General features: G+C 43.1%; 1 protein-coding gene across 1 annotated transcript in view; it reads right to left on the bottom strand.

Annotated features, from left to right (window-relative positions):
- LOC124615839 (hillarin) overlaps positions 1–16,277 on the bottom strand; it is a 528,083-nt gene extending 511,806 nt beyond the window's left edge. The window contains exon 1 of the mRNA XM_047143992.1: positions 15,554–16,277. Within this exon, the coding sequence (XP_046999948.1) occupies positions 15,554–16,132 (579 nt within the window). The 5' untranslated portion in view covers positions 16,133–16,277. The remainder of the gene's footprint in view (positions 1–15,553) is intronic.
- Between the last annotated feature and the right edge of the window lie 3,991 nt (positions 16,278–20,268).

Here is a 20,268-nt window from a genome sequence, read left to right as displayed (position 1 = left end):
GGTAATTAAAAATAAAACGATACTATTTTTAATAAGACATTATTATTCAATGTTTGTTAATTAACATCCTCATTTGTTAATAAATATGGAATTTAAATAAAAGCAAAAAATGTGGTTTCGAACGAGATTTCAACCAACAACTTCAAGATTACTAGACTTATAGGCTACGCACTCAGCTACTAGCAATTCTGTTAATTACCTATAGATATTTTGTAACTAACACCTGTCACAAATCTAATTTTCAAATATGAACGAAAGATGTTTTGCGCTAACGGTTTCTCACGATTCTTTGAAGTTTTATTTTGAATGTTCCTTGTATGACCGTCTGTAGTTCGCACTCCATGCGTCTACCTCTGTACGACTCAGCATAACTGCAGTTTTGAAGCTGTTTTCTTTTTTCAAGTATACATGTCGCTCTCCCCCATAACCTTTTGCTTGTATTTTTTCTTAATTTTGAAGGATCCGTTTTACCCGAAATCTTTCTCTATTCATGAAGTTCGTGCAAAAGGTATTGGATAATAGTCTCTGACCGAAACTGGTTCCGCATTAACGCATAAATTAAACAGCAGATTACGGTCTTATACCATGTCATTTCTAAAACATTTGGAAAAACTAAAAACGCGAAATGTATGTATGGCGTGCGCATATTGTAAAACTAGAAAAACGGCGACAACCGGACAGCAAGTAATAAGACCACATGCTGTTTTAGAAATAATTTCACTCAGAAAACAGTCTACGCCTCTCGTAACTGGAAATCGCTAGCATTCTGCGCTCAGCTTTCATGTTCGTCCCGTAAATATTCTGAACGCAGAGTTACTATGAAAGCATTGTTTACATTTTACTACGAAATCCATCGCGGACTCAGCAGCGGAGCCATAACATTGTGTCGTTTCAAGTATAGTAAAAGGCGTGCGAGACTTTCCGCATCGGAAGGCGTCGCATATCCTGCATTTCTTGCATATGCAAGACGCGACATAAGCTCCTAGCCACTTCTCATGGTGTTGCAAGAATTCGCCAGGGCTTTCCACTAAGGAAGTTGATGTAAAATATGCCTTCCACCGCTGAATCACGTAACGGCCAGTAGAAAATCTTGTGGGATACGCAAATAAAGCAGCGTTTTCATCAGCTACTTTAACGTGTTTTATCAACATATTAACTATGGCCATATTGTATAAGGAGTGCCTAAAAATTTTGTTGATATGGACTGACGTATTACACTTTACAAGATTTTGCTGAAAAATGAATGAAACTTTTGAAAACGTCAAAAACGTTACATTAGAACATTCGTTGCCATGCCCCTCATCGACCAACGATTGCATTGCATAGCCTGAACGGAAAACAATAGCAAAATAACCTCGCTGTAAAGTAGACTCGGTAAGTAACTGAAACGTTACGTTGTTACCGGAACAGACAAATATAATTAACGACGCTTCGGCGCTTATAATGTACTTGACTTGCCAACTCATTAAAGGCAAGAAACAACTTCTAACAACGGTGCATGTCCGTATTCAGCGGGATGAAGTACCTATTGAGTTGAGTCCGAAAGCTAGAATAGCTGTAACTAAAGCATGCACCTGAACTCAGTGGTTCTGGGGTTTTGAAATCGACAGAGAGCCGGAAGTATGCGTCCAGTACTCATATATCCTATTACAAACTCTTGTTTCATGATTGGATCGCTATCGGTTTAAGTGAGACGTATAATTAAACTTCAGCACTGAGTAAAACTGCTCGTGTAACTTACTACAAACCGGTCTAAATGGCTTCAGCATTTTGTAAACATATATCGGAATCGTCGTCCGAATTGGACAGACTTTTATTTCGTCAATATACTTCATTACATCGTCCACGAGTTTGCAGAATGAAACTTTCAGAAGGGGGATGTATTACGTCAGGCACAACAGACAACTCGTTAGAAACTTTCAGCTAAAACATTTTCACTATTTTGCGCAAAGATAATAACCCGAAATATACTCTGGCCTGCAAATGGTAAACTCGCGGAGGAGATAGTCATTATCGTTTACTATCCCAGCTTGCCGATCACGATATTGCGTATCATTAGTTCTCATGTTATACAACGTGATTCTTATTAACGTTTAAAAAATCTGAGAAGCCACGAAGACGACGCTAAGGCAAGTAATTTAACTTACGACATATGGGGCCGCGGACTTCGGTAAGTACCCCAAAAGTGTACGAGAAATGTTGAACGTGTGACGTCACCAGATGACGTATTTCGCCGCGCGTGCAGCAGCTGAGCCTATCGGTCTGTCACGACTGATCATCCCAACACTAGTCAAGTATTCACGTCGGTGTGGCTCCGGACACATGTGCGCGACTCTACCGTATTGTGTAACAAGCAAAAATAAGTATACGCTTCCGAATTGCGTTGTTAGCAATAAATTACCGACGGTTTCCTTATTAAATAATGTGTGCAAACAAAAAACAAAAATGAGAAGGGACAAAAGAAAAGAAATACAAAATAAGAACAGTTTTTCCTTCGTCACAGAGAAGACAGTACTTCTGTAACTTCCACGTTCACATCAGATTACATTTATGAAAGGTGTTCGAAATTTGCACAGTTTGCTCGAATGCAAGTATTGCATCACTCAATTATCCTTTCATGCCCAAGTGCAACAGCTTTGCTTACGACGAGGTATGTCATCTGGTGACGTCACATGTTTAACATTTCTCTTCTACTTTTGGGGTATTTTGAGACATTTGTGGCCCCATGTATTATGTATTAGATTACTTGTCTTACTGTCATATTCGTCGCTTCTGGGTTTTGTAAACGTTAATAAGAATCATCCTGTACAAGAACCATCGTGTCACGTGGCCTTTAGGACAGCACAAGCTTCACAGAATGAGTGTGACACAAACAAACAGTAACGTCCACGCCATTAGGGAAATCACTTGGAACGTATCCGTCGAACGACAAAAAATTATCAAGAGCACAGCCAGAGTGCCTCGGAAGAACAAGAAACTAACACATTCGTGTCTAAACTGCTTGACTTAAAATGAAGTGGAAACTGCAAGTGATGTGCCAAAGCAAGTCAAGAAAGGTAATTCCATGGAGAAACGAGATTAACATGCAAGATCGAAATATAACTTGTGTAATGAGAAGAACAGCTTTCTTCACAAGTGTGTGCACAATACATATTCTCGTTTCTTTATGAGTAACTTACTGTCTAAAGTCATTCTTTCAACAGATTCTTTACCAAAGGTGAAAATGTAAGTAGTTAGTTTTAGCAGTAGGAAGATGCAGGACGAGAGTGAACATAGGGAAGTTGATGTTATTGTCTCGGCAGTTCAGATGAGATATTGAAGGACACAGAGTGTTGCAGAGCCTCACCGACAAACTATGTGGGATGATAGTTCACATGCAGGCAGAGATCCATGAATCGGCTGGAAGAGAAGTAGCATGAAAAAGGTGAGGCGCGAAACTGGCACTGTTCTAGGAAATTACAAGCTACTGTATTTTTAATACCGAATAAGTTTCAATCGCAATTCAAAATTACTTTGTGTTCCGCGACGACGAAATTATAGTAGTTTCCAAGTGTGGTGTTTCGTTGAGGAGAAACTATTTGCGAAAAGCACTGGCGCGAGTGTTCCTGCAGACATCGCGGTTCGGCACGAGACTTGGAGAAAGGGTTGCTCGCCCGTCCTGGCGTCGAAGTCTCCGGCTTGAGTAACTGTGTATATTATAGCGGCTGACGTAACCACTCAAAAGTTCACCGCCGCAACACAGTTGGAGACGTCGGCACCGAGCGGCTGCTGCCTGGACGCTGAATGGGGTATAATGCATCTAACGCGGGCGGACGAAAGATATCTGGCAGATAAGGTGGTAGCAGTATAGATGCAGATCATAGTTTTGGTCTCTTGTCAGAGCATTCTGAGACTGACTGCTCAAGAAATGCCTATTCTTTAGTAAACATATTATAAAATAATAATAATAATGCATAGAGAAAAAGCAATGCACTTTACACACGATTGTTTCCAGATGTATTCTGTCTAAGACGCGGAATGCTGGCCCCGATAGTAAGAATTACGATATCTCAGTTAACGTACATATTTTACACAAGCTCCGGTGAAAGAGATAACCGCCTATATTTCGAAAGTCGCAAATTCATATTTTATTGTGGTGGCGCTAGACATGTAAATAGCCGGTTCGAATTCCGGCGAAGGAATAAATTTTCGTCACTATTATTTAATACTGCGAACGGCTGAAAGCAAGGGGAAATTACAGCCGTAATTTTTCCCGAGGGCATGCAGCTTTACTGTATGGTTGACAATATTATAGAAATGGAAGAGAATGTAGGTGAAGAGGAAATGGGAGATACGATACTGCGTGAAGAGTCTGACGGAGCACTGAAAGACCTGAGTCGAAACAAGGCCGCGGGAGTAGACAACATTCCATTAGAACTACTGATGGCCTTGGGAGAGCCAGTCCTGACAAAACTCTACCATCTGCATCAAACCAGTCTCAGGACTGAAGACCACAACAACAACAACATTATTTAGTTGACACAAGAGGATAAGGCACAGCTCCTAATCGTCAAACCGAACGCCAACATCGTACTTAACTCTCTGCCGTGTCTGTGGAGCATGCGCATGTGAATATGCCTCTAACGATGCGTTGTTTAAGTAGCAATACTTTTAAAATCACTTTACTGACTTTAAGTTGTCCAACTATTTGCCCAATAACTTAATTACATTATTATATATTTTATTCACAACTTTCAGAGCATATTTACAGAATCTCTTTACGTTGTTGGTTACCGGAGGTATTACTCATTACGGCTGGAGGAGATGGCAAGCTCTGCTGTAAATGATGATGTGTGGAGTGGGGTGGAAGTAATACTAAACACTGCAATTGGTACTTTAATTTTTGTGAATACAAAAACGTATAGACCATATTCTCCCTGCTGTCAGCAGCTTCTTATAGGGTTCATGTACTTTGCTGTACTGTCAACATTTCTAACACTACCATTTTTGTCTCCTATTGTGCGCATGCAACTGAGGCTTTTTTACAATATGAAACAACGGTGTTTCTATTATTATTATTATTATTATTATTATTACTAAACAAGATTCGTCACAATGTAAGAAGTATACATGGGCTTTTGTTAATGTTTGCAGTGAAATGTTTAGTGAAAACAGCCCGGAATATGCTAAAAGGTAGTATTCGATCGATGTAGTTCAATTTCAGCCCTGATAATCGCTGTTTACTTGTGCGTTATGCTGGGTGCCTTAGCCATTACTTGTAGTTCATCGCTCGGCTGTGAGTGGAAAACTATCACTCCAAACAACTATGGCATGAGTCACATCGTATACTTCTTTTCGACGGCTTTCGAGCGCTAATTCAAGTGCCACAACGTCCTTCAAAAATAAATCATAGTTCCTTTAGTATGTCTGTAAATAAAAGAGCTACGAGCGCTAACCATATTGCTTCATACTTGCCATTTGAGAACTGTAAGTTGTATGAGAAACTGGTTCTTTGACTTTGACAGTATAAGACAATTAGGAATTCCTACGTCCCTAAAAATATTTAAGCTTCGAGGACATAAGGCGCAACAAATGGCCGCATACAAGCTGGAGACAGAACTGTAATAAACCGGACATGTTTCAAAAACTGAATGTACAGACGTATACCTGAAATAGTAAGTTATATATGTCGACAACAAGTATTTGTCAGGTTAGCATAAGAACTAAAGATGTTCTTCAGAAAAAATAGTATAAAGCCTTATGTGGAAAGCCTTTTCCATTTCTCGAAATAATTCGACACCAATCAGAGGTAAGCAAGCAAGTAGCATACCAAACGAAAATGGGAATACGTTAATAAATTCAAGGCATTACTCGGGTCGCACAATCACCAGCATGCTAAAAATCGATCGACTAGATTAAAGAAACAATGAGGTTCATGTTGTGTAGCCTATGAGGGTCGATGCTAATATAATGCGGGAAGGTGCAACGACCTGGCGAACGAGTGAAACGGACGGCCTTCGAGCCATGGACGACGCTGACACCTTGTTCGTCCGCGCTTTCTACAAAGGGACTACTTTTTTCGTGTTCATGGGTCTGTAAGTGGTTTGTACCTACACAGTGTTAGTTTTTTTAAATTGTTAACTTCAGTGTCCTACATCTAGATCTCACATCACCAAAATCAATCTCCTCTCTCTCTCTCTCTCTCTCTCTCTCTCTCTCTCTCTCTCTGTCGCTCTGTACAGAGACAGACTGGCTGTAAAACTGTGACACTTTTTGAAACGCAGAAATTCGTTCTACCTACAAGATCAGAGTCAAAAGCAAAAAGAAAAGCTCGAAGTTCATTCTTTTACTTGTGCCCTGACTTGTAATTTTGTGGTACATCTACCACTATTTGCGCAAAGATAGTCTTAAAAGAGGTCTGAAATACTACACTGGGCATGACAAGTTCAGGAGCCGCAACACGGATTCGAGCTGTGTTTACGTGCTACGTAAGTCCTATAGTGAAAATGAAGTTCGCTTAAAGAAGGCGGTGCATCTGAAAGATGGAAAAACGGATTTATTTACAACTGTATTACATTCTATAATTTTTCCTGACTACATTTATATGTACTTTATTGTGTTCGGGACGAAAAATAACTGTATACTAAATTTTAGTTACGGCCGTGTACGTGGCCACACCCCATTATTTAAATTACAGAAAACCACTAGTTTTTTGAAAAACTGGAAAAGTTTAGCTTCCAGCGATTTAGCTTGGGGTAACACTGCTAGTTTCCAACATTTGTAAATAATCAACTTTGCCCCTGTTTATTTTCGCTCTGGTGAAGTGTTTAGTTTACGTCTTACTGAATGTTTGTTGGTTAAGTACCATACATTTTTGTCAGTGTAGACAGTCATTAGTGTGCAACAAATATTAACAATGCTACAAGTCAATAAATTCTATAACAGAGAGTTCAAGGGTAACTACTTGACAGGTAAAGGGAATTCATACTACTGAGAGTAGCCAATGCGTCAGTTCTTTAGGGAAGAAAGTCTCACACGACTCGCCTCCCGATGATTTAGATTTTTGTGTTAACAGTGATGCTGTTTGTCATGGATGCTAAACCCTTCCTACTAGTTTGTTTATCAGTTATTTTGACGCAATCTACACCACCATATTACTTGTATTTCTTCACTGTCTTTATGAAAGAAGATGCTTCAATAATCGGTAATCGATTACGAAATTATATCACAATACCCTCGGAATTTTACACATAATGATGTATTAAGTGTAGAATTCTATTCCTACGCAGATGTAATTTTTTTAATCCTTTATATATTTATTTATGTAAAATTTGTCTCCCTAGTACCTTCATGCACCAAAAATAATAGCCATTTTTTCTGAAGTATGTAGACATAATTAATATACATTCGCCAAGGAAGCAATAAGTAGTAAGAGGAATGCCAAGAGGAAGCTTGAAGATGAAGAAATGCAGCAGGATGTCGACTACGCTTCAATAATGTTCTGAGACACAATTTAGTATGACTCAAACCTCAATTTTCAATTTCCTGCAAGTCGTACTTTTCAGAATTTAGGTACACATATCTCCTTAAGTTTGTAAAGCATTTTTCTTAATATAAATTTCAGCTGTCTATACCTGTCTAGTAGATGTAAACTTTACTGTAAGTTAAACTAAATTGTAGAGAAACAAAATCCGTTATATGATAAAAATTAAAATATGAGATACAATAATTTTTGTTCTGGTTAATATAGTTAATGTGCAGAATTAAGGGCAAGCATCTCAGGCAATATATCATACATATCTGGTAAAAATCTGGTTTCCTTCACATGCCCATTCAGGGATTCGAAGAAATATTTTAGCAAATCTTGTGCAGCCCTTTCTTAACTATTGTTTTTTATAAACATTAATACATTCTAAATAGTTAAAAATACTTGCTAGTGGTTTAGAAAGTGCTCTACATTAACTGTGTTAAATTACAAAACTGTAAAACATTTGTAAAAGAAGTAGTCTCTGAAAGAAAGAGGTGCTGACGTGCACATAATATGGAGAAGAAAAAGTACCCTGTGTCCTTAAGGTTCTTAATATGAATTGAGATCTATTCTCTGACTACTCTATTTCTAAGATGTCAGCTTGGCAAGAATTACAGTTTAGACATTATGTCAAACAGCAGTAAATTCTTTAGACCTTGTGACATAGAGCAGTAAATTTCTTCGTTGCCCTTTCAGACAAGTATTTTTTTTACATAGTATGCGAAAGTATTCGATTCATTATACCGGGATATTTAAAATAAATACCTAAACGTAATCTGCGTGGGGCTTGGAGTCCAAGTGCGTATGTGTCGCACTATGAACCCTGAGGTTCTAGGTTCCTACGATTTTATTTCCTCTTTCGCTCATCGCTTCTTTCAACTGTGTTAACGTTTTTACCAGTGATAAATATCCACTGTGTAGTTGGACAGGTCAGACATATCAATGCGACTGACTAGTAATGTTCAGTGACGTTTGTTTCGGGTCGAGAACGTCTTTAATCAGACCAACTGCTTCTGTACAACATAATTGTCACTGGCTGCTTAAAAGGGCACGCTGACTACAAACTCAGTAAGCCATATTCATTGTGCTTCCATTGTGTCAAAGAGGAAATCATCATTTGTCTGGAACTATACGTGTCTGGAGAATAATGTGACAATATCCCTCCATCGCTTACCGCAATGCGTCAGCTGTTAATCAGTTTCAAATAACATGAATTGCCTTTTAAACCATCTGTGTACTGCGTAGTATTTATCTGTTTTGAGTAGCGTCACCTGTACTTAATACTGAATAAAAGTTCATTTTCGGACATTAATTTATGTGCAAAAGAAAGCTAGTATCTCGTCTCGGCTGCCAAGATAGACGTGGAAAAGAGGCTTTCGCAGTTGGTAATTAATACTCATATACGACGCAATATTTTTGGGCGGGTAGTTGACAACGACACTAATGCATTTTATAATCGTGTCTAGCGCCAGATAAGCGCCCTGGGAAACGAATAACCTCTGATAGCGTCTGGCGGGGGATTGGGGTCAGCACTTGTTTTCCGATGAGTTAGCGTCGGCACGATACAGGCTAAAGTTTCTGCCACGCTCGAATACGCGCAAATGAGCCACTCCTATCCCGTGAAAGATACCATAGGTATCAGGCTGTTGCCTATTACCGCTACGCCGTTTATAAATTCACCTGCGATAAGCCATGCAATGTTTTGTAGTGAAGTTTCTGGAATGGGTATGCCGACATTGGACTGTCTCTATTGCTGTTTCGCGTAAAAAATAGTACATAGAAAGGGTCATGTAATAGCAGAAGGTGGTAAGGCGTTTTCTGAATCTGGAGGAAGGGCGGAATAATGGGGAATTACGTCCCGTCGAGGACGAGGTCATTATAGACGCCACAATTTGTGTTGGACGGGAATGTGCAAGAAAATCGGCCCGTCCTTTCCAAAGGAACCATTCTGGCATTCGCTTTAAGATGTTAAGGAACCCTTTGAAAACCTGATCTCGTATGTGCATTAGCAGCTTCGCCTTTTTACTTATGTCGAGTCTCAATAAAATTGCTTTGGGCATTAGATGTCATTCTATAAAATAATAGTTAAATGCAAAAACCACCGTTTTAAGGGATTTGCAGCTGCCTTTTCAGTGACGAGGCCTAATTATCAAAACGATTTTATTCAATGTTGGCGGAGGAAATTCCTCTGGATTCCAAATAACGCCGTTATGTTTTTATTCAACTCCCTGGTTTATCATGTAAGAATGGCTTTCAAAACAATGCGCAGTTTATGAAAATACTGACCTATTGCTGTGTTAGCGACTGCAATTGAAACGTGGAATGTCTTGTCAAGGTAGCCGTAGCGTCATACCACCTGTAGTAACAGGTTAGACTACTTACAGATTCCAGAATATGTTCCTTGAGTCGTCTAGTGACACCAAACGTTAGTTTTGCAGAAACGACACTCTGTTTCAGGTCAGTGTCGAAGAAAGTTTTGATTTTTTTCTTCCACAAGAGTAAAAACAAGATACCACGCGATTTTACCTACACTCCCACGGGCGTGGTTATTACGAAGCCTAATGACAAAAAAGTAACTCTTCGCAGACAATATTTTGTGGGAGAAAGTAAGTACACTTGTTTCTCTACAAGCCATATACGAGTTTGCTTACTTAAGATGACAATTTAAAATCATGTGGGAGCAGGGATGTTGGAGATATGACGTGCAACATAAGGGATATTATGCCACAGGGGTTTAACATGCGAGACTTTCAAAAATCGCGCAGCGTTGCATTTAAAATATCGCCGTGGCCGTGCGGTTCTAGGCGCTACAGTCTGGAACCGCGTGACCGATACGGTCGCAGGTGAGAATCCTGCCACGGACATGGATGTGTGTGATGTCCTAAGGTTGGTTAGGTTTAAGTAGTTCTAAGTTCTAGGGGACTGATTACCACAGATGTTAAGTCCCATAGTGCTCAGAGCCATTTAAAACATTTTGAAAACCTCGCCGCAGCGCACGGCTTCATATAACGAGCCCTGTGTAGAGTGAAGAGCTTTGTGTTTGTCCTTTCCCATTCAGCTTCATAGTCACAGTGTATGATGCAAGCGCCGGATTTCATATACACTTCGTTCCATTCCACACTGATGAAAAATCTCAACGCATCTCTCATCTCCATGTCATAACTACGTATATAACACCATAATACACAAGTAGGTAGATTCTGTTGAGAACTAACTGCAGTACGGTCTTACAGAGAGAACATTACCGTATTACATGGCTCATTTCTGAGTAAACGGCGATTTATACACAGCAGGAGCGAGAACTAAATAGATACTGTAGAAACATATAATATTTAGTAAATCTTTAGTGAATTATATTAACATCAAAACATTTGTAGGACAGTATTCCATAAGCATCTGACTTGTGTAAAAATTGTCGGGCTTTTAGTGACATATCGTCAACATCAAACGTTAGTTTTGTGGTTACATTAAGGATCTCAAAATTTCTCTTTCCTTCTTTTCTGTGGTCGTCCTCTACTTCATTTTTCTATGGATTTGTAATATAATATTATTTTTGACAGCCTATCAACGCCACTTCTCTTTCAACACGATCTAGCCATTTTATGTGATCTAGTTAAATTTTTCCGTAATACTCTTTACATCTTCCCTTTTCATTCCTTTAGCACATCTTCAAATACATTATCGTTTTAGTTATGGATGGCCGAATTGAGCTTTAAACTCATTTGCTCCCGAATGCGAATCCATCTCTCTCTCTACACTGCAGCTGTCGTCAGTGATATGCTGGCTGGCTGTCACAGAAGATGGCATAGTAATACGCAGTTTATATAATGCGTGATTAAATAGACCATGGACGACGTCGCGCCGATAATAAACACCATACATCTGCTGAGAGGGAGAAGAAATAAGTTTGCTCACAAAACATATCAACGTAGATATGGCGAGCGGGGAAAGGAACATTAAGTTCCCTGTGGGGGAAACTCGGGTCCGACACTGCACAACGCCCATTGGTTACTACGTATCCTTAAGCACTTGGTGAAAGTTTGCTTAAGCTTCTGTAGAGCAATATTGCGCAAGCGTTTTAGACCCTACACCTGCAGGTTCAACGACTATTTTTGCACTTACACTGGAGTTACAAAAGTCATGGGATCGTGATATGTACACATACAGATGGTGGTAATATGGCGTACAAAAGGCAGAAAATGTCAGTGCATCGGCGGAGTTGTCATTTGGGCTCAGGTGATTCATGTGAAAATGTTTTCCACGTGATTGTGGCCGCACGACGAGAATTAATGCCTTTTTGGAAAAAGTTAGGGAATTCAATATTCAGAGATCCACAGTGTCAAAAGTGTGCCGAGAGCACCAAATTTCAGGCATTACCCCTCACCACAGTCGACGCAGGGGCCAACGGCCTTCACTTAACGACCGAAAGAAGCAGCGTTTGCGTAGAGTTGTCTGTGCTAACAGACAAGCAACGCTGCATGAACTAACATCAGAAATCAATGTGGAACGTACGACGAACGTATCCGTTAGGAAAGTGCGGCGAAATTTGGCGTTAATTGACTATGTCAGCAGACGACCCACGCGAGTGTCTTTGCTAACAGCAGGACATCGCCTACAGCGCCCCTCCTAGGCTCCTGACCGTATCGACTGAATCCTAGACGACTGCAAAGCCGTGGTCTGGTCGGATGAGGCCAGATTTGAGTTAGTGAGAACTGATGGAAGGGTTCGACTGTGGTGCAGACCTCTCGAAGCCATGGGCCCAGGTTGTCAGCAAGGCACCCTGCAAGATGGTGGTGTCTCTGTAATGAATTGGGCTGTGTTTACAGGAAATGGGCTGGGTCTTCTGGCGCCACTGAACCGATCGTAGACTGGAATTGGATATGTTCGGCTACTTGGAGACCATTTGCAGCCATTCATAGCCTTTACATGTTCATAAACAACGATGTCATGACACCGACTCACAGTTGTTCGTGATTGGTTTGAAGAACATTCTGGACAACTCGAGGGACTGATTTGGCAACCCAGATCGTCCGAAATGAATCCCATCGAACATTTATGGGACGTGATCGAGAGATCACTTCGTGCACAACATCCTGCACTGGCAACAATTTCGCAGTTATGGGCAGCTATAGAGGTAGCATGGCTCAATATTTCTGTATGGGACTTGCAACGACTTGTTGAGTTGGTGCGGCGACATAAGGTTGAAACGCAGACATCAGTGTACATTACAGGTGCAGACAGTTAATATCGGTCTGGACAAGGTGAGCAGTTTCATGAGCTGTTTCACCAAAACAACACCAATACTGTTTGCTGCTCTTCGTGAATGTTGTTGTTGTTGCTGTGGTCTTCAGTCCAGAGACTGGCTGTATGCATCTCTCCATGCTACTCTATCCTGTGCAAGGTTCTTCATCTCCCAGTACCTACTGCAACCTACATCCTTCTGAATCTCTTTAGTGTATTCATCTCTTCGTCTCTACGATTTTTACCCTCCACACTGCCCTCCAATACTAAATTGGCGATCCCTTGATGCCTCAGAATATGCTCTACCAACCAATCCCTTCTTCTAGTCAAGTTGTGCCACAAATTTCTCTTCTCTCCAATTCTATTCAATTCCTCCTCATTAGTTATGTGATCTACCAATCTAATCTTTAGCATTGCTGTGTAGCACCACATTTCGAAAGCTTCAGGAATATCGATGCATTAATGGTATGTGTAGAGGTCCTCTTTCCACATCGGGTTTGGAGCAGATGAATCGCTCACGGCCAACTGCGCCACAAATTGATGAAGAGGTTACTGTTGTCATGGCTGAAAATGTTGGAGACTATGGAAACCTTGATGCAGTGGACGAACTGTCACGAATTCATGAAGGTCGTTGCTGTATCGCAGTCTAGACCGCATATGGATAATCGGGATGTTGCTTTATAACGAACTCGTTCTCTATTTAAATTGTTACTTGAGTACTGAACACCTCACTTCATCCTACTGAGGAATATGACACAGCTGATTCACAGACACCATTCGCATATGACAACTGACACTAAAAAAAATATATTTAATTGTTCTAGCAAAAAACCATTTCTGGCCATACATGGGAACAGTGCTACGATTTTCGATTTTAGCGTTCCACGACTAGCGTTGCATACAGTTGTGATGGGTAAATGTTTGGTAGTCTATGTATATTAAGCGTAAATAACATACATCAAAACACTCTCCGGAAAATCGTTCATAATCTAATATGTTGTTGTTGGGTTGGCCTTCAGTTCGAAGACTGGCCTGATGCAGCTCTCCATGCTACTCTATCCCGTGCGAGCCTATTCATCTCTGAATAACTACTGCAACTTCCATCGTTTTATATCTGCTTAATGTATGCATCACTTGGTCTCCCTCTACGATTTTTAGCCCCCACACTAAACTGGTGACCTCTTGATGTCGCGAATGTGTCCCATCAACCGATCTCTTCTTTTGGTCAAGTTGTGCGACAAGTTTGTTGACTCCCCAATTCTATTCAATACCTTCTCATTAGTTATATCGGCTACCTATCTATGCCTCACCATTCTTCTGTGACTCCACAGTCTACTCTCTTTTTGTCTCAGCTGTTTGTTGTCTATGTTTCACTTCCATACATGGCTACAGTCCTGACAAATACCACCAGAAAAGACTTGCTAACACTTAAAGCTACATTCGATATTCACAGATTTCTCTTGTTTGGAAATAATGTCATTGGCATTGAAGTCTGCATTTTGTGTCCTCTTTACTCCGGCCGTCGTTATTTTGCTGTCCAAATAGCAGAAATCATTTATTACTTTCGCTTGCTGATACAGGTTTTCTGAATTTAGCTTCCATTTTTAATTTTACGGCAAAGTGTGTTTGGATATGGCGGCAATGTAAACATTAGGCTGCGCAACAGGTCAGTATGTTAACGCAGCCTCTGTTCGGGCTTCACATACGTTGGTTTCGTCAAGTCACAACCATACAACCGAGTAAACTAACCTAGACCACATCAGCGTTTCACCACAGCCAAAAATCAGGGGGGGCTAATGCCAAACACCAGCCACGCGACGCGGGGGACAGTGACCCTTCTGAGGGGTGGCTACTCACAAGGTAGTAGTCGATGGGCTTTTCGCGGTGCTTGGAATGTGTTTAGGTATGGCGGGAATGCAAACATTAGGCTGCGCTACAGATCAGTATGTTAACACAGCCTCTGTTTGGGCTTCACATTCGTTGGTTTCGCCAGTCACAAGCATACTACCAGGTAAACTAACCTAGACCACAGGCTACGCTTCATATCAGTGTTTCACCACAGCCAAAAATCAGGGGGGGCTGATGCCACACGATGTCGGGGACAGTGACCCTTCTGAGGGGTGGCTACTCACCACATGAGGCTGTGCTACAGGTCAGTATGTTAACACAGCCTCTGTTTGGGCTTCACATTCGTTGGTTTCGCCAGTCACAAGCATACTACCGGGTAAACTAACCTAGACCACAGGCTACGCTTCATATCAGTGTTTCACCACAGCCAAAAATCAGGGGGGGCTGATGCCACACGATGTCGGGGACAGTGACCCTTCTGAGGGGTGGCTACTCACCACATGAGGCTGTGCTACAGGTCAGTATGTTAACACAGCCTCTGTTTGGGCTTCACATTCGTTGGTTTCGCCAGTCACAAGCATACTACCGGGTAAACTAACCTAGACCACAGGCTACACTTCATATCAGTGTTTCACCACAGCCAAAAATCAGGGGGGGGGCTGATGCCAGACACCAGCCACGCGATGTCGGGGACAGTGACCCTTCTGAGGGGTGGCTACTCACCACATGAGGCTGTGCTACAGGTCAGTATGTTAACACAGCCTCTGTTTGGGCTTCACATTCGTTGGTTTCTCCAGTCACAAGCATACTACCGGGTAAACTAACCCAGACCACGGGCTACGCTTCATATCATTGTTTCACCACAGCCAAAAATCAGGGGGGGGGGGGGGGTTGAGACGCCAGACACCAGCCACGCGACGCGGGGGACAGTGACCCTTCTGAGGGGTGGCTACTCACCAGGTAGTAGTCGATGGGCTTTTCGCGGTGCTTGGAGTAGGCGCGCTGCAGCTCGGTGGCCTTGAGCGCGTGCGCGATGTGCAGCGCGCTGGCGTCGAACCGGCCGTACTGGTAGCCGGAGCCGGGCGGGTCGTGGTGCGCGGGCGACGCGCGCCCGCCGAAGCCCGCCGCCGGCCCGTGGCCGTGGCCGTGGCCGGCGCCCTGGTGGCCGTTCAGGTACGGCCGGATGCTGAGCGCGTCCGCGTCGAACGTGCCGCCGCGCCCGCCGCCGCGGATCTGCTCGTTCACGAACGTGGACGACTTGGGCACGTTGAGCGCCGAGCGGATGCCGACCGCCGAGCCGTCCAGGTGGCCCGGGCCGATCTTGGGCACGTGGCTGCTGCAGTACACCTCCTTGTCCTCCTGCCGGTGCTGGTTGTTGTAGTACGTCTTGAGCGTCAGCTTGGTGCCGCACGCCGCGCACTTGAAGCAGCCGCTGTGGAAGAAGGTGAAGTCCTTGAGCGGGCCCACGCGGTCCACCTGGTACACGGTCTGGCCGCAGCGCAGGCACGTGCTCTCGTAGAAGTTCATGCGGTACATGGCGGCGTCGCGGGATCGCACACTCACACGGGGGTTCGCGCGGAAGAGACGGATCGCTCCTACTGCTGCTGGTAGCGGTCGAGTCGCGACTCGGTCAAGCGCAGGCTCTACCTGCCCCGGCGGCGGCCATGTTGACACTACACGTCAGTGCGCGGGCCACCTCCGCACCTGCTGTGCTACCTGCGACGGTGCTGCGCTCTGCGGGCGCGCCGCCGAAGCTGCGGCGGCAGGCAGCGCTACCTGCTGGTGGACATTGGAAGGTCGGGTCGCGCCTTGCCTCGCCTGGCACTGCCTTACCGCTCCTTCTAGAGTAGTTATCCCCACTACCTCTCGGCGAATACATCTACACCCATACCTACAAGGGGTGTCTCTCGGTTCGAACAGGGATTTGTATATTAACAGACCCAGCTCACATTTCTAATCACGCCCTCGATGGTGTGTGGTTGTGTTGCTTTCGGTTTGTACTCGATGGCGCTTTCAGTCTTGGAGGAGGATTAACCTCAGCAAGCAATTGATGTCTTCAGTATAATTGTGTCGATAGTGTCACACATGTAAGACAAAACGTCCAGACAAAACGTCCCTCCACCCCCCCCCCTTTCTTATGGGTCCTCCTCCTCCATCGGCTCCTTTCCGCCCTTTTCCCCCCTTCGTTTTTCCTCTCCTTCCCCCCTTTTTAGTTTCCCTTCATCTCTCCAGGTATCCCCCACCCGCCCTCGGCTGTGTTATGTCATATTTGCCAACTTTTTAGTGCAGTGTTCACGTGAATGTTCAGTGTTGTTCGTCTTTCCAAAGTGTTGCGAACAGAAAACATGCTATCGCTGGGTGTGAATTTTATGTCTCTCGCGAACAGAAACCAAACTGTCGCCGTGTTTTTCAATTGTCTGTCTATTATTTTTACCTGTCTGCATCATATGTATTTTATTAGCATCATCATCCCTTTGTTTCTATGTTTTCAGTTCTACGATTTTTTCCCCCGTGTTCCCATCTAAGTCTCCGCTTTTATCACCTGTTTTTATTGTTTATCATCTTCCTCTTTTTAAAATAAATTCTGTAGGCTGAATAGCGCCATACAAAGCTGCTCGAAACTCAATAAAAAAGCGTTAATGTCGGGAACGTTTTAAATAACGTAGCATCCAAGCTGAGAATGAATTACCGAACGGCAGGCAGTGTAGGACAGGATGATTACACTTTCGCAGTGTTTTTGGTGAATCTGGTTACTCAGAAATACTAGGTTACATTGTACAGTACAGTGGACGAAGAAAACGACTTTATAGATGATAGCGAAATTAATAGTGTTAAAGGTTGTAATCCTAGCAGCAGTGGTGGAAACAATATTCCTCAAAGATAAGCTAACCGTTCTTGCCGACTACAAAGCATCGTCACAAAAGAAGTTCAATACTGTTAGTACTATAACAAAGTTATCGGAAGAACGTCGTGAACGTATTTGTGATGTTTGTCGTACAGCTCCACATAAAGTTTCTATCTACAGCTCGTTATTTGCTTTCGCCAAATATGTTTATTGTCAACAGCATATTGTTTCATGCATTTTATGGTGCAACCTCGTGTACATAGTTAAAGTCCGTTAGTAGCCGAACTAAGAGCAACGCAATCGAATGGTTTCACCATCATAATCGCAGTGATACGTAAAGCTTCTCAATACCAGTGGAACACCAAATTCCTGTTGTTTCGAGCCGTGAGAATTCCCTCGTTAGGGTTGCCATAATACTTGACAAACCCGGACATTTATCTTAGACTGACTAAATATGGACGTAATTTGGGTATCAGAAACCGGGACACTTCTCCTAAGCTTAAAAAAGTGAAAAATGCGAGCAAATTGTCCCTTTCAGTTGCGAGATTCCGAACCGCTGCATCGAGACACTCCCGGTAGGACGGTTCAAATGGTTCAAATGGCTCTGAGCACTATGGGACTTAACATCTGAGGTCATCAGTCTCCTAGAACTTAGAACTACTTAAACCTAACTAACCTCATGACATCACACACATCCATGCCCGAGGCAGGATTCGAACCCGCGACGGTAGCAGTCGCGCGGTTCCTGACTGAAGCGCCTAGAACCGCTCGTTCACGTCGGCCGGCTGGACGCTAGGAGATAAGTGGTTCACAAAGGCAGGTCCTCCGCACAGGCACCTCAGGTAACAGCTGCCCATTAGTCAGTGAGTCACATTGTGTTCTAGGCGAAGAAGTAGCCGCTGTTGCGTCTGTGGCCTAACTTAAAAAGAAATGGAAGAGGAGGAGACTAGAAGTTTCAGAGTCACATCACTACCACAGACTGTACAGCATCTAGCTCCATAAAATATTTAATGCAAAAGTACATTTGCACATTTACTGTTTTGCTGCTCAACTACACTCTGAAATACTTCATGCATGCTGATGCTGCATACACGTATACGTTCGCAGAATGTAAGTGTACGTTTACACAGAGAGCAGTGAATTTCATCAGGTAGGATTGCTATTTTTGTTCGCGAGTTAAGATGACTGAGTTTCAAGACACGAGAAGCCAAGCAAGGTACATTAATTTCTTGCGACCGCAAGGACAATCCCAGGAGAGACGAATCGGCACAGCAGACTGCTACCAACGTGACCTCCGACCACCATACGGCCAGAGAACCAAGAGTAATGATCTGGAGTGCAGCTTTGTTTCATAGCAGGACCCCTTTGGTTGTTATCCGCAGCACCTTACAACACAAAGGTACGTTTGCGATATTCTACGACCCGTTCTCTTACTCTTCAGTGGAAGTCATCCTGAGCACGATAATGCCCGCCCGGACACGGCGAGAGTTTCTGCTGTTAGTCTCCATGCTTGCAAAGCCTTGCCTTGGCCACACGTCACCGGATCTCTCCCCAGTTGAGAACGTTTGAAGCGTTATGGGCAACGCCCTCCAACCAGCTCGATCTAATGCACCAGTTGGACAGAATCCCTCAGGAAGACATTCAATTCCCGGGTTCGATTCCCGGCGGGGTCGGGGACTTTCTCTGCCTCGTGATGGCTGGGTGTTGTGTGCTGTCCTTAGGTTAGTTAGGTTTAAGTAGTTCTAAGTTCTAGGGGACTGATGACCATAGATGTTAAGTCCCATAGTGCTCAGAGCCATTTGAACCATTTTGAAGACATTCAACAAATCTGTCGATCAATGCGAAGCCGAATAATTGATTGCATAATGGCCAGAGGTGGACTAACACGTCGTTGACTCGGCCAATTTGTGAAGTTCTTTTTCTTCAATAAATCATCCAGTTTTTCTGAAACTGTAATACGTTATTTATCTGTACATGTTAATCATGTCTACCGATTTCCGTCCCATTCGGATGATTCCTTCATGGTGCATAGCCTTTTTTGTCTTCGAGTGCATTAAAGAATACGGTCTGCAAGATAATTAACATACAACATGAACAGCAATGGTTCCAACACACTTTCGTGGGGCACACCTGAAAAAGTATCTTCTACGTCTATCAACGATTCTCCATCCAGGATAACGTGCTGCGTTCCCACTGCCAAGAAATTCTCAGTCCATTGTAGTGTGACGTATCACTTTGGTGAAGCGATGTTTTGCACAAGCATTTACCTAACCGACGGGATTGATGATCGTCGCCATAAAAAGCTATTTTAATTAATTAATTGGTATATCTTGCTGTTCGGATGTGTTTTTTTATTTATGTGCATTTATTCTGGAATGGATGGACGCAGCGTATCTGCAAGCCGGGACGACGTAAGAAATATTACTACGTTCGCGGCACCAGCTGGTTGGCACTTTATTCCGTGTCGTCGGGTACTGCCTTGGAGATACGATGTTAGCCATGAAGAAGAACGGCAGTGACAATCCCGGTGACGTCACTGGGACAAGAGAAAACTTATCTGTATATTCAACTCGAATCTTTAACTAAGACAGGCGGCTTGGGCATAGTAGGCATTAATGTATTTATGATGTTCCGAATAACGAATCAATTTTGTTAAAAAAAATGGTTCAAATGGCTCTGAGCACTATGGGACTTAACATCTGTGGTCATCAGTCCCCTAGAACTTAGAACTACTTAAACCTAACTAACCTAAGGACATCACACACATCCATGCCCGAGGCAGGATTCGAACCTGCGACCGTAGCAGTCGCGCGGTTGCGGACTGAGC

Source organism: Schistocerca americana, chromosome 5 (assembly GCF_021461395.2).
Source record: "Schistocerca americana isolate TAMUIC-IGC-003095 chromosome 5, iqSchAmer2.1, whole genome shotgun sequence".
Taxonomy (NCBI): domain Eukaryota; kingdom Metazoa; phylum Arthropoda; class Insecta; order Orthoptera; family Acrididae; genus Schistocerca; species Schistocerca americana.
The sequence above is the reverse complement of the archived record's forward strand: the minus strand, read 5'-3'. Positions and strand labels throughout refer to the sequence as shown.